Source organism: Ochlerotatus camptorhynchus, unplaced genomic scaffold, assembly GCF_037179485.1.
Source record: "Ochlerotatus camptorhynchus isolate MF236.1 unplaced genomic scaffold, CSIRO-AGI_Acam_v1.1 ptg000577l, whole genome shotgun sequence".
Classification (NCBI taxonomy): Eukaryota; Metazoa; Arthropoda; class Insecta; order Diptera; family Culicidae; genus Ochlerotatus; species Ochlerotatus camptorhynchus.
In genome coordinates this window covers 2824110-2840317 of record NW_027041058.1, presented here as the reverse complement: position 1 = coordinate 2840317, position 16208 = coordinate 2824110, and the positions used below count along the sequence as shown (strand labels likewise).

The window sequence follows — 16208 nt, the reverse complement described above, 5'->3', positions numbered from 1 at the left end:
AATCTGTGATAGGGAAATCGCTTTTCGCAGGCAATCGGCGATAATTTTAATTATCATAGCTACAGTTGCACAATCGTGCAATTTTCAAATGGGCCGTTTCAAAAAACGCTAAAGTCTTAAATTTAACATATGCGTCGACATATTTCTGATCGATTGGTGATAGAAATAATTGAAATTGGTCCAGAGGCAGCTGAGTTATTAACGTTCAAAATCTTTCATAATTGTGTTACATGTTCCATTTTCAGTTTTCACAAAGTGTACCCCTATATAGAAATCACAGACGTAGTCCTACGTCGAAAAAAAATCACGATCATTATGGCAATGATCATGATATGATCACGGTTGTTCATCAGTTGTACATAATCCGAACAACTTCTTGTACTCAGCTGTAGTTTGTAGAGTGCACTCACAACAAGCCTTGCGTAGTATAAGTAATGTATCGTGAGAGCACACAGCAATGATGTTGTTATCGTCTTGCTCTCTTGAGATCTTGGTAACTCACTGTTCGAAATGCTCTCTGCGTATTAGTGTTAAGAGTCAGAGTTCATCGTTAGCTTATGATGATGCCCAAAATTCTTGTAGCAGGTGTGCGAGATGGAAAATGGCAGGTGGGCAGGAACTCATGGTCACCCAGTATTGGTAAGTTCTTTGCCATACAGAAATTCAAAACAAAATTTTTTTTTTGGGCGAATTTGGACGGTTTTTGACCTGTTTCATATGACCGGAAGGTGTTTGCTGGTCACAAATGCCGTGCCAAACTGATCCTACGCAATTAATCAACATTTGATGTGAATTTCGCTAATAAACACGAGGAGCATTTCTTTCGAGCCATAATATTGCCATAACGAAATGGACATAGTTCATTTTAGTAAACAAACTAACACTTCTTCCGACTGTTTCACCTCTCTTACCCGCTTAGACAGGTGTGTGCGTATTCATTGATCGCTAGAAGCGATTTTTTGACATTACTGGGAAAACAAGAATGATGTTTGCTGTGTGGCGAAGGACCCGTCGAGAGCACAGCAACCCTAGTGGTCAGAATTTGAAGCTTTTGGCGTCGATGTGTTCTCTATAACAATAACAACATCAGTTGATTTTTTTTTCGCAGTGCAGTTCGAAAGTGCTTCATTGAAATTCAACATGGAAGAAGATAGAAGGAAAATATTTGTGCGCAGTCATTTGGAAAACCCTTCGTGGTCTGGACCTAAGCTTTCAAAAGTGTTAGGTTCTCCCAGAAATACCGTGTGCTGGGTACTGAAAAAGTACAGAGAAACTGTTTCGACGGATTGCAAGCCACAAAGCAAGTGTCGGGCGGTTACTGTCAACCATCAACTGCGATTGTGCCAAAAAGTTCGACTCCACACGCAGTACCGTGCAACGTATTCGTCTCCGGTAAGGTTTCAATTCATACCGTGTCTGCTGACAACCAAATAGGGACCAAAAGCAGAACAATGTGGCCAGAATCCGTGCAAGATAGCTGTATGATCAGGTATTGATCAAATTAAAGGGCTGTCTCCTCATCGATGATGAAAGCTACGTGAAGGCCGATTTCAAACAGCTACCGGGGCCAAGGGGTGGTCACTCTATACACTTGTTTTGCGCCAACTTTTTTCTCAGTTTTTTTTTCTCAGTGTACCTCAGTGTGCCGCAGCTGTACCGGCAGTGCCAAGAAGTCATTGAACTGACTTTTGATTGCTTGTGAATAATGCCTTGTTTGGCAACCCGGTATTTTAACAGCTCTTGTTGTTGTTTTGTTTTTCAATGTTTTCAAAACCGACACGGACTCCAGTTGGGACTACACACTGGATGCATCCGTCTCCAAGGATGTCTGCAACGGACGAGCTCCGTTGCTACACGATCCTTCCATCTTCGGCGAAAGGCCGACTCCGCACAACGAACGTCAATCATTAGTCAACCAACCCTTCTGGGAGCCGGCGGAGGAAACGGATTTGCACCGAATTTTTCACCGCTCGAGTATCATCCATCGGAAAACTGGAAACCAACACCGGCCGGAACACACGTCGGACTGATGAAGGACGCACCGCTGACCCGAAACGGACCAGCTAATTTTCCAAGCAGAACTACTTGTCAGAGTCCACCAACCCGTACACCCTGCCGGACAATTCGATCAGCTTCAAGGTCTACAGCGCCTCCAAGAAAAATCGCTTCCCAGGCCAGCGAAAATCGCATTCTCCACTTTTTCAATGCCACACCCGTATGCCGTCCGAGGATCTGCTGCTGACTGCATTCACCACCAAGGACTGCTACCCGTCGCAAGTGCAACCACAGTGTGATCGATCACAAATGCACAAAACTCCCGTTCATTATTAAGCTGTTAGTTGGAAGTGCAAAAAGGCAGGAGAGTAAAAATGATTTGTTGAACTATTTGAGATTTTCGTAATAAAAAAGACGGACCAGCAGCAGCATTGGAAGCAGCCGCAGCCGTGGGAGCTGCATCGCTAGTTCGTGTAGCCATGGCCGGAAACCTCAGTCAGGTCAAGATACCGCTATTGGCTGATCTTCGTCTGGGAGGAAATGTGGATGAGACTGCCGTCACGGGTGTAACGATTTTGAGAATCCATGGCGAGACTTAGAGATTCACGAAAATAATATAACAAATTTTAACACATGCACACTGCGCAAGTGCAGAAAAAGTTCAGTGTTGCCAGTAACTTTAAAGATCATAAAAATTGTAACCATGGGTGCCAAACAACGCCAATGACTGTACCCGGGTGTGCCCAAGTTTGATTTTGGCACACTGTGTAGAGTGACCAACCCCTTGACCGAGACAAAAACTTTACTTGACTACGGCTTGGGGAGATGTTCCTGCCCAATTTAAAATTGGTATTTGCGGATAAGTTTGCACGCAAATACATGGTCTTGCAGGGCATCTTTAGCTGTGGTAGGAAGACAAAGGTTTTCAGAGCTTTACAGAATGGAATATCTCCATAAGCTAGTATCGTGATAAATCGGTGATTGACGTGTTTGTTTACAAATACAATTACGCCCAAATCTCAAATCACTCCGGATATCCGAAATATACGCAATTGTTTATGTTCCAGTTCTCAATGGGCCACACTTTACTATATGTGTGAAGTGGGGAAGCAATTTGCAAAAGGAGCTGCAGAGCTGTGAAAGTGTTAGTGGTTTGGTTTCGATGGAATATCTTCGAATCAAAGTGTGCCTAGTGAAAATAAAGCAAATCGCTCGGGCGAATGAATGACAAATGAAATCTACAGTAGTGCCAGATTGTCGTCTGTTTCAAAAGGAACACATTTGGTGAGATTGTTTTTTTTTTCTTACTAATCAATAATATACATCAATGTGATAAGATGAAATAAATTGGATTAGAGGAGTATTCAGCATTGAAAATCACATGTAATCCAAGATAAAATTTATAATAGAGATAACGCAAATGTCAACAGTACCAACATAATGTGCATGTCAGTGTATTTTAAAATTTATGTCAATTTTAATATACAAAAATTACATCAGAATAATTGTTTTAAATCATGGTCAATCAAATGGGATTGACCAAAAACAAAACGAATGGTTTGATTTATTTTCATTTTACGATGGCTTTCAGCACACATGTAAGAATCTTTAAGACACGAACAATCAACAGCTGCATACTCCTCACTTGGTATTCATTTAACTTAGCTTATTGCATAACGGGGGTTGGGAGGGACCATCATCGGATTGAATCAATTTGGACAGGGAGAGTGGAATTGTCAACTTCCTATCGTAAGCATTTCGTGGATTGAGGGTGGGCTCTTCTTTCCCAATCATTGGGACATCCTCTCGTACGATGGCTCGTTTTGCAGTGTCTTGCAGGATCTTGTCTTTGAAAGGAGATTCTCATAAATTCCGCGGGTTTCGCGTAAGTGTGTCTACTAACGGGTCCGCCCCTCCGTTTTTGGCCCTTTAAGGTTTTTTTTTTCGATGGAGTACACTAGTCCCGGTGTTGGAATTGAGAGAGTTGTAACCGCAGCGACTACAACTCGCGATGATTTCCTCAAAGGCGGGGTTGGTGTCTTTAAGAACCCTAACCTGCCAAAAATTACAATTCTAGACTGCATTCCAATGCATTCAGTGTCCGTCTTGGGAACGAAAAAGATCTACACGCTTTCGGACTCGTTTAGTGTGATCTTCACCGGGTCAGTACTACCGGATTACGTCGCTATTCGGAAAATCCATCAACCGGTGCGCTTATTTGTACTGCACAAATGCATCCAACTACAACATTCTTGTTGTAGTTAAAGCAGATACATTGTACCAGGAAACCATGTTTAATTAAAGTTCTGAAGGACGCTCAGGTCGAGTAAAGCTCTAGATAAACATTTCCAAAGGTCCTCTCTGCTTTGAGCTATTCTCTTCACGCTAACTTGAAAGTACTCATTAATGAGTAAAAAAAGACCCATTTTGAAGAAAAGTGGCTTAACTCATTAATGATTAAACAATTTTACCCATTAATGAGTATCTGTTACCCATTAATGATTAACAATTACTCATTAATGGGTAACAGATACTCATTAATGGGTAAAAAATTTACTCATTTAATGAGTTAAGCCACTTTTCTTCAAAATGGGTCTTTTTCAACCATTAATGGGTACTTTCGAGTTAGCGTGTTCATCGACATTCTCTTTTGGTAACCACGCAAACTTTCATACACGACGAATGAGAAAGACCCAAATTTGAGTTTAGTTTACTCATAATCGCCAAAAGTGCAGGAACTCAGCGATGAGTAAAATTTGTCTCATGTTTTCCCAGATTTTTCCAGGATTTTCCAGGGAAAAATTCCCGAATTTGAGAAAAGTAAAGATTGGATTCACTCAGTCTATTGGTACTACTCTGAGACTGAATAAAATTTTCGTCAATTTCCTCATTTTCCGGCAGATTTTTTAGGTTTTCCACAGGAAACCATGAGACCAATTTTACTCATCGCTGAGTTCCTGCACTTTTGGAGATTATGAGTGAACTAAACTCAAATTTGGTTCGTTCTCATTCGCCGTGTACAAATCGATTAAAAATTCAGTTTGTTTCGCCATTTGTCTGAAACTGCTGCATAATTATGAATATTTTTGTTTTGTTTTTTTTTTTTGCTTTATTATAGAGACTTTCAGCCTGTAGCTGATTCGTCTCTTAATTATAAATATTTTGACGTAGGACTACGTCTTTGATTTCTATATGGGGGTACACTTTGTGAAAACCGAACATGGAACATGTAACAAATTAAGAAAGATTTTGAACGTTAATAACTCAGCTGCCCCTGGTCCAATTGCAATAATTTTATCACCAATCGTTCAGAAATATGACTACGCATCGATAACAATGCTTTTGAATGTTGATTTTCAACAAGAAACTATTGGAAAACTTGCTAAATATCTAGCATTGTCCAAAAGTGTCGAATTAAATAACAAATCCACCAATTACCTACATGCATATGCTGCTTCCCCAGCACAGTCGTCAGAGAGTAGTAAGTAGACGAAACAAGTCGAAGTGGCATTCGCCTCCGATCCTCGGGCGCGTGCAAATAAGGAGGATGAAATTGCGTAATATTTTGCACACTCATCGCCATATTCAGAACCAAACGCAAATTCTTCGAGATAACCACCATCCCTCGTCTGGCTCGCCGTGACGGTGTCTGCCGTATCTCCGGTCTGATTTACGAGCTGTGCTGAAGGTGTTCCTGAAAAATGAGATCCGTGATGCTGTCACCTACACTAAACACGCCAAGCGTAAGCGGCCATGGTTGGCAGAGATGTTATGCCTTAGAACATGACGGTGGTGCCGACTGAGATTGGACCCAGGCCTGCTCTCGGGCCTGCTGGGGTGAGAGGTAATCACGCTAACCACCGGCGCCGATATCTTTCAAGGTGATATCACGGTGAATGAGATCGACCCAAATTTGAGTTTAGGTATCTCAGAAATAAGAAATAAAGTGCAGGAACTCAGCGATGAGTAAATTTGCCTCATGTTTTCCCAGGTTTTTCCAGGATTTTCTAGGGAAAAATTCCCGAATTTGAGAAAAGTAAAGATTGGATTCACTCAGTCTATTGGTACTACTCCGAGACTGAATAAAATTTTCGTCAATTTCCTCATTTTTTCTTGCAGATTTTTTAGGTTTTCCACAGGAAACCATGAGACAAATTTACTCATCGCTGAGTTCCTGCACTTTTGGCGATTATAAGTGAACTAACCTCAAATTTGGGCCGTTCTCATTTGCCGTGTACGCAAAAGGAAAAGAGCCAGTGTCGCTACTTGATATCAAACTACTCATAATGGGAGGAGTCTTTGTAGCTTTTATACCACTTGGTTGCACATCATTCTGCTTTAACATGAAAAGATATAAAAGAGCGCTGTTGTATGGCATTAGCTCATTTTCACTTCGGACGGCGTGGTGAACAGCAAAGTTCTTCGAGATAACCGCCATCGGTCGTCTGGCTCGCTGTGGTGGTGTCAAACGTATCTCCGCTCTGATCTACGGTGTTCCTGAAAAATGAGGTCCGTGATGCTGTCACCTACACTAAACACGCCAAGCGTAAGTGGCCATGGATGTCCTCTTCAATAAAACGGCCCTTTTCAGGGCCATCAAGCTTACATCGGTAAAGAGTTGGAATAGAATTTATCTGTGCTTGTTTGTCCATATTCAGAACCACAAGCCCCCAACGACCACACAAAATGCTCTCCAGAGTTGTAATCTTGTAACCAAACTTGGAAGCAGGGGTGTAAGTGATTTTGATTGATTCTCTTAATCAACTTTCTCTTTGAAAAAGATTACTACAAATTTGATACGTCTACAATTCAAAAACGGAAAGAGTTGAGATAATAGATAATTGATCAATTAAAAGAACTAAATGCTTTTCACATTGATTGCGTCCACTAGCGGTCCTACGTCAAGCTTCCGTTCGTGCCCCTAGGCACAGACCCTTCTACTTTTTTAATTACAATCTTTTATGTTTAGGAAGGAAACGCAGGCAAAACTTAAGTATTTAATGTATTAGGATTATACTACATTGGTTTTACCTCTACGTAGAGTGATTCCTTCATATTCGAATGAGTTAAAATTATACACACACAGATTATATGCTAGTTTTCAATTGGAAGTGGACTCACAAATTCTCTTTTGGATTTTACAGCTATATGAATGTTATTTGAAGATAAACTCTAAAAGAAAAATATGCTTAAAAGCCTTTTTAGATTAAGAGTGGTATTTAAATCGATTTTGAAATTTGGAAATCACTGATCGTAGGTAACTCATTTCTTCGCTTTTACTCAAAAATCGGCTCGAGGCAAATCGATGGTTAGGTTACACACTTAGAAATTATCGCCGACTTCGGTAATTTTTACCGAAATCTGAACAGCTGAACTGTTCGGTATTTTTTTTTGCAATTCAATTCAATTGCTTTTCAGATACTTTGAAACTAAATCTCCACGGTTGAACATGTTTTGAAATTATTTTCAAATTCAATAGCCCTTAAAATGAAGGTCAAAGTTTTACCGAACGTTCAGCTGTTCTGATTTCGGTAAAATTTACCGAACACAGAAACAAAATCTTAGTGTGTAGGTTACTTTATTAGAGACTGACAGCCATTGGCTGGTTCGTTTCCACCATATGGAAAATCGAGGAAAATTTAACTCAGTCTATGAGTAATATACGTTTTTTGCGAATTTGAGTTGGTTTAATCGGTCGTGTGCATCTCGTCCGCCTACGCATCATCCGTTTTGCCCGTTGAGCAGTTGGAATTGATTGATTTTCCACACGATTGCACTCGACCTATCTACTCTTGTTGTTATAATTTTATTTATCTGGATTTTATCCCATGTGCATCACTCCTCCACCTCGCCTTTTTCCGACAGTAACTAGCCGATGATCGCTTGTCAGTTAGTACGATTCCCGAAAACAACATCGAAATCGAGACAATACCAGAGAGAATGCACGTTTAATTGAAAATTGACACAATTCGTTTGTACAATACACTGAAACAAAACAAAACAAAAAAATGGTACATGAAATCACCGGCACTCACGCATCCGCATCGGAATCGAACAATTTTCCTATATGGAGATATGTATTCAAGGGATCTGTTCTACCGTAACAACAGTAACTGTTCTACCGAGGGCTGTGGGGGGGATTATGAGGGAAGTGATGGATGGTGCAGCTGCAGGCTACGAATGGAGGTGACTTTTTGTTGCTTCCGGATTCAAGAATCATTGGCCATTGTGTGTCTGTTTTTGTGTGGGAAACGAGCATTGAGTGTGTTTGTGACTGTGACTGTGTGAACGAATACATTCGGTGAGGGAAAGCTAATTGATTCAACTACACGCTACGGGGCACACACTGCTCTAAGCAATCTAATCTTCTAAAAAAAAACATGCAATACGGAAGTGGAGAACAAATATGCGGATACAATGGAAATCGAACTACTTTCGGAATGGGCGGCATTGGGGACAGCCCAGGATCAGCGGGGAAAGACAGGCAGACAGACAGAGAGTTCGGTGGATGGACCGCAGACCGGCAGGCAAAGCTTCTGTGCTTGTTTGTGTGATCGCTCAAGAGATCTCGAACTAACGGCTCTATACCGGTTGCTTAGATTGTTGAGAAGTTCTCTGAAGCGATGAAGACCAAGCGGATAGATTGTCGAATGGGAGATTTTTTTTTTGCACCAGACGATTTCCATGCTGCATTGAACTATGATTTTTTTAAATGTTTTTCTGGTAATTTAAATGACAGATTCACAACTTGCAGTTTGACGTAAGGACTGCATTCTGGCGTCGTAGTTGAGTTAGTCTATGCTTAGTGATCGAACGATTTCATTTCACCCTCTCTGAATGCCATGAAACTTCGCATAATTACTCACTAGGGGAAATGAACCGAGTTTGTGCAGGAATCCGGCTATTTTGACTCACGCATAATTTTTCAAAATGGCGTATTAGATATTTTACAATAAAGCATAGCACGAAAATGGCTTATCTTATCGACATGATGTCTGAAACAAAGTTGTAGGAAAATGGATTGCCTTTCGGAAAAAAATACACACTGAATAAAAATCAAAAAAAATCGCCAGAAATTAACAATTAATCCGTTAAAACCTTCCATAGCAAAAAAGTTAATTTTTTTTTAATTTTTCAGGTTATGTTTATTTAAAAACTGATCAAGAAATCTAACTTTTCTTTTACTGGACACAATGGACACTATAAAGTTGACCAAAATCGTAGAACATCAACACTTTAGTAAAAAAAAAATGAACTTTTATTTCTCACATATAATTTTAATTGATTTTTGAGATCCAGATTTTGTTTTAAACCCAGGAATTTTTTTACTAAAAAATTACACAAATATCGCGTGAAAAAAGTTCAACCATTTAACTAAAAGTTGGTGTTTTACGATTTTAGTCAACTTTAAAGTGGCCATTGTGTCCAACATCAGAAATGTTAGCATTTTCGAATGGCTTTCAAATAACTATAAGTTTAAAAGTGGAAGTTTTTAACAGCTTTTGATTTAGTTTTTGACAAAATCTTGTCATTTTTTAAGAGTGTATTCGGTCAGTTTCCTACAACTTTGTCTCAGACGTCATTACGGTTAGATGAGCCATATTCGAGCAATGATTTATTAAAAAAATATCAAATAAGCCATTTTGAAAAATTAGGTGAAAGTCAAAACGGCCGAATTCCAGCACAAACTTGGTTGATTGCCCCTTGCGCACAGTTATGCGAAGTTTCATGGAATTCAGAGAGGGTTAAATCTGACATTCGTTTATATTTTAGCTATTTAGTGTGGATTTGCTCATTTACGAAGTTCAGTATTTCTATTTCTAATTACGAACGCCTTGCGTACGGAGATGGAAAATTTATGTTTGATTTATTGCACATTTTTGGAGTTGATATCTTCAATAACGGTAAAGCGGTTTATCAGCTCCAATACCGGTTACCGATAGCAATAATTTTGCGGATACAGTAGGGTTATGCGGGGCAAGACGGACCGTTGATTGGTTGATAGTTTAACTATTAAATAATAGGATTTTTGTTACATCTACTCTTAATTTACGATATTTATTGCATTCCAAGATATCCTACTTTTGTGTCTGGAAATCAGGGTTCTGCATTTTCGAAACAAAGAAAAGAAAATGAACTCTCCGCAGAATCGCTTAATTTCGAGCAATATCATTTTCGTGTAAGCCATCGTGTTTCTTGCCATCGCGTCACGATGAACATTCCTTTTTTCAAACATGACTGGACTATCACTTGTTTCGTTCTTCAAGTGCTTCAGTTCATTTCATTTGAAGCAAAGACTTGTTTCAATTGACGCAATGAATGACTAGAAAACTGCTTCCTTCGTTTTTTTCAACTTTCACTTCAATTCGGGGCTCATTCGTCTTGTCACGACCTGACGACGCAGGCATCAAAATACAGTATCCGGTTGCCGATAGGGATGGCATCCGGATTATATGTTGTAATAATATATTATTTTATATTAAACGGGAATTAAATTAACAAGGCCATTCTGGAGTCCAAGATGGCAGCCATCGGGGTCAGGAAAAGTCTCAAATATCCTACAATACGGGTATTTTCGGAACGGGGACGACGTGAAAGTGCCGAAAATCGATATTCGACGTTATTTTGGAATCCAAATTGGTGGCCATCGGATTTCAGAAAAAGTGTCAAATACCCTACAATAGGGTATTTTCGGAACGGGGATGCCGCGTAGATGCTAAAAATCGGTATCCGGTAGACCCCTTAAGAAGTTCCGGGAATTTCAGGAATGAACTCCAGAAGCTTAAGAAAACATCAGTAATATTTCGGAAACGTCACAGATGTCCAGAGAACTTCAGGGAAGGTTATTAGGACGGTTCCATTCATTTCAGGACCATACACACTTAGTTTTTTTCGTCAGCTCGGAAATTTTACTGAGCAAACAATTTTGTTGAGACTCAGCAAAATAGATTGCTGAAAGTGTGTACTAAGAATCTTTGAGAGAGCTTCAGGGACGTTCTGAAAACATCAGGGCAGTTCAATTAATTTCAAGGAAATTGCTGAAACTTTGCATGTGTTTCCAAATTTTCAAAATTATTTCCGCAGATTCCCGAGGAATAAATATCAATGAACTTGCCAGAACTTCAAAGAAGTACCAAGAACTGCAATGAAATTCAGAAAAAGTTTAGGTAAAATAAGAGATTCTAGGGTTAGTTCCAAGAGTTTCAAAAAAGTTTTCAAAACGTCAGGAAAATTACGGAAAACTGTGGAAACTTAAATTAAAATATCGAGAAATTCAGACTTAGCGAAGTTCAGGGATCATTTGTGCAGTTCTAATAACATCGGGGAAGCACATTAAACATCAGGATAATCTAGAATTTTGGGGAAGTTTAAGATGTTGAAGATTAGTTTTGATAATTTAAGACCAGTTCCATTACTTTCTGAAACATTTCGAGAACTTCATTAAAAACACTAAGAACTACATTGATTGTTTCGTTCTTATTTTAGGAAAATAGTGGGAACCTTTGGAAAGTTTCGAAAATTTCAGGGAAGTTCAAGTTACTCCTAAATTTCCTTCTATATTCCCCCATAAGTTGTTTGCAATTTAGACGAAAAAAATTGATCGATCTCATTTATAGCAGTAACTTTAAAAAATAAGCACGATCAATTTCTTTGGAAACTTGTGTCCGGTGCTTATTAGAGTTGTGTCTGCTTTCTGAGAAATGATGAAAATTTGTGATTAAGGTGAAAGTTAATGCTTTTCCGTTGATACTGACTCCACACCCGTTCGAGCCACACCGAAATTCAAAATGCACCAATACCAACAAGCACGAAGAGCTACTGATTCCGATCAATGGCGGTGCAGCTTCTTCAGCCTTTCGTTGTGTACTGTAGAACACCACCATTCAGCACGCGGTGATTGAATAAACATCGTTTGGTGAGACCGGTAGGAATTCAACTTTGAAAACTGTGTTAGGAAAATCGCTTTTCGCATGCAATCGGTGATAATTTTAATTATGATAGCCACAGTTGTACATTCGTGCAATTTTCAATAGTTATTTTTTTTTTAAATGATAAAGTCTTAAATTTGGCAGATGCGTAGGAATATTTCTGATCGATTGGTGATACAATTATTGGAATTGTTTCAGGGCAGCTGAGTTATTAACGTTCAAAATCTTTCATAATTTTGTTGCATGTTCCATTTTTGGTTTTCACAAAGTGTACCCCCATATAAAAATCATAGACGTAGTACTACGTCAACAAAATCATATGATTTAAATTAAATCGGTATATGGATGTAGTTTCCATAAGCATGAGTTTAACTTAAAGATTACTGATATTATAAGCCAAATGTAAACAATAACAATCCTTAAAGTGTCCGTCTTACCCCGATTTCCCCTATGGAATTCGTCGCTGATTTTGAAGGGTCAGCAGGTGCAGGTGATATGAATAAGATGAGATTGAAATTATCCCCAAGCGAGTTTCGAAAGAATATAAGGGTTTTAAGTACAGAGCATAAAAAAAACGGAGGAATAAAAAAAAAAAACAGGATAGAGAGAAGGAAAGAGATTAAGAGAGATTGGATATTTTTTTTCCGAAACCATGCAGCTTCTGTCGGGTGTCACACTCACGCACGGCCAGTGTCGTGACGTCGTAGCAGCTGCTACTGTCCAGCACGATGCTGGCGGCAGCGAAAGGAAAGAATGGTTTGCTACTAGTAGTGCACCGCGGCGACCCGGGACTGTCTGAGTTGGCCGAGTTCAAGCTCGGACTATGAGGCACACGAACACAGACCGAAGGCACTGGGGCCATGTGCGGTGGATTGTTACTAGCGATCGTACTGTGGTGGTGATTGTTGTTGCTGTTGTTGCTGTTGTTGTTGTTGTTGTTGTTGATTGGCGGAACTGTTTTAAAATCAACGGAAAAAAAGTAATACGGTTGATTGTTTTCGAATATGGCTTATGTGTAGTAGGAACTGGCTTTTGAGGGGAGGGTTAAAATATGATTTTATAAAAAGAAGTGCATGAAGGACCATGTGCAGTAAAGTTTGATGGTAGGAAATCGATCGATTCCCAAAAAAAAAAATCTTGGTCCTAGGTAAGGTGAGAAGTATGTCACAGAAAGCAAAAAGAAAACACCATTTTCAGCTCCAACATCATATGTACAGATTACACAGCCTGGAAGCAGCCAGCAGGGTGGAACATCGCATATCGATCTTGAATGTACTTGTTGTTGTTGTGGTTTGTACTGAGTTGTGGCTCTCGATTACTGAAAGAAATTCTGCTCGTGTTGCTAACCGTATAAAAACTCACATTGAAAGCAATAGCTTGTAAAACTGGGAACTTGGGGATGGGCGAAGGGGGTACTCTTTTGTGATTTGTTGTGTTTTGTTTTCGGTCGATGATGAGTGGTAGGTTGTTGAAACTTTTCTATGAGAAGGGGGTACGGGGTTTGATACAGGAACGACGCTAACCGAACGAGGTGAATTTGGAGGCAGGGTGTGAATGTTTGTGATGGTTTTCCGAGTTCAGTGTCAAGTTTTCCTTTTGTGTGGTTCAATCCGGTTTTTGTGGAGGGGACAGAACAAACACACCGGAGCACATATGTTTGTGGGGCAATCTCTAGCGGTTAGGTTAGTGTTTTGTTTCGTTCCCAACGAACAACAGTGTGTTTTCTAGAGAAACACGATGGTGGAGCAAACCCGGGGACCAACTCAAACATACAACTTACTACAGACTACCAATGCTAGGTGCGGGAGGTACATGTTCTGACTTACCCTCCTTCGGAGGCTGGTCGGGGCTTTGGGTTTGGTTCTGATTGACCACGAAGGCGGAATTTTCCTCTTTCGTGATGCTCATGTAGTAGCAGGTGTCGTCCTTCTTCATGATATGTCGAGGGCCCGGATTTAGCAGAATCGTCTCCTCGTAGAACTCAGGTAACTCGGCCGGTCTAACACCAACTAAGGCAACGCCGTATCTGAAAAAAAATGGAAGGAGAATGATGATGAGGACAACCTGAATGACCATAAGCATTACTTTGAAAATGGTGTTTAATTATACATTTTAAAATTCAACTATGAAAAATAGCTTCAAATGGGTACCGATTTGGTTCAAATTTTGAACAAAGCCTCCGGATTGCATAGTATTATGGCGAGGGGGATGATCATGTTTTAGACACCCTAATGGCGTCTTAATTTAGGGAAATGCGTTATTTTTGTCTTTGTTAGTTAAAAAATCTCAATAATTCATTCTACGATCAGCCCTTGGTGTGGTCTGACGTAAGTTTTCTCTCTCGTGTGTTCGCAAGTTTCCTTTCGCGCGTCTGTCTTATGCATTCTCGTTCAACAACATCGATGGCGAAAAACGAAGTTTTCACTGCTCCATGGGGAGGGCGACCGTGAAGAAGTTGAGAAAAAAGAGAAGCTACCCCCATTCTACGTGAAGCTGATCACCAAACTTAACGAACATGTCCGTAAAGGTCTACGGGCGGAATTTCAACTCTGTGCAGACGGGGTAAAAATCACCGTTCCTTCGGCGGATCATTACCAGTCTGGAAGGTGGAATACTTCACCCATGACGTTCCATCGCAGAAACCCTTCAAGATCTTCCTACGCTCCACGAACTTGATGTTTCTGACGTGAAAGCGGAGCAAAAACGCAACAACCTTCAACCCTTGAAGGTTTCCAAGATCAAACGTGTAGCATGGTCACTTTTATGTGAATATAATTTAACTAATTTAAGGATTGCCGCTTATTTATTTGAATTTATATTCTGTTTTTCCATCTATTTTTGAATTCCATTAATAATTATCGTTCACGTTATTTATTTATTATTTATATTCATTACATAATAACTACATGTTCACTTAAATTAAATTGAAATCACCATTACAAATGAAACGAATTGTAAATCCGCATAAAAACAAAACGCGTGCATACAAGCTGTCTTCCAAAATTCATTTGATCCGTCACTGGAAACGTTCACTGGTTTGCGAGACTCGTCGTAAAGTCCGAGGTTCGAATCCGAACATTCTCTCTCGTAAAAAAATCAATCGAACCAGAAATACATAGATTGAAGCGAGACAGTTTAATCAAATGGTACGAGCGAGAAAGAGATACAGTGTTCAATCGGCTCGAGATCGTAGTTGATGAGATTTGTCGTTTGAAAAGGTCGTTAATCACTTCGGTAATTGACGTACTTCCGGCCACGAAGACTATGATCACGATTTGATATGATATGAAAATGAAAAATATTCAGAACATCAGAATTACTCACAGTTTCATCGTGCAATGCGAGCGTTCAATGTGACGTGACGCAGTGTACCAGCTACCAAAATTTTTGACATGGCACTCGCAATTGCCATATGAAATCCCGCTGTGCCAAATGCGGTGAACAACATGTGACTGCACAGTATAGCATGGACATGAAGGACAAACAATCAACCTGCGGGAATGCCCACACATCGACTAGTCCATCGTGTTCCTCCCCAAAACAACGGAAATTTGTCGCAATCTAGATCCAACAACAATCCTCCAGAATTCTAGGAAAGCCAACCTAATAATAAGCCGCTGTCTTCTCCAACAGATGGTTATTAATCAACTGGCAACTCTTGTCACTGAAATGCAAAAAATGATGGTGAAAATTATGCACTTCATGACGAATTTCAACAATCACTCTCAACGTCCTTAATTGGAACGCCCATTCAGTGGGCAGCAAACAAGTCAGATAGCACAATTATTAGACACGACCGGATTCGAGCCCAGAAGGGCGCTGGGGTAGCCATTGCCATCAAGAAAGGACTAGTGTACAGGATGCTGCTAGACTGTCGCCTTTTATTTGTGAAAGCCATAGGTATCGAGCTTGCATCACCCGATGGTCCCATCACAATCAACGCCTTCTATTGTTCGGCTCAGCGCAAGGATTCGGACGGCTCAACTGAACATCTTAAGAACGACATCCAGAAGCTTACTCGTCGGAAGGCTAAATTTATCCTCGCCGGCGATCTCAATGCGTGCCACTCGCTGTGTGGAAATACAAGAAACTACAAGAACGGAGTAGTACTGGCCGGAGACCAACAGGCAGGACACTATGTGGTGCTTCATCCAGAATCACCTACCTTCTGCTCACCAGCTGGTGTCGGGTCCACCCTCGATATCGCTCTCACCAATATGGTGGACGGTTGCTCAACACTTGTGCCATTACCGAACTGTCATCCAATCACCTAGCGGTGACTTT

At 40.2% G+C, this 16208-nt stretch overlaps 1 protein-coding gene across 1 annotated transcript in view; it reads right to left on the bottom strand.

Moving 5' to 3' along the window:
• Positions 1-16208, bottom strand: part of SLO2 (slowpoke 2) — a 566463-nt gene that overhangs the window by 77198 nt on the left and 473057 nt on the right. The window contains exons 13-14 of the mRNA XM_065236869.1: positions 13751-13950; positions 12606-12878 (exon numbers count right to left, since the gene is read on the bottom strand). Coding sequence (XP_065092941.1) covers positions 12606-12878; positions 13751-13950 — 473 coding nt within the window. The remainder of the gene's footprint in view (positions 1-12605; positions 12879-13750; positions 13951-16208) is intronic.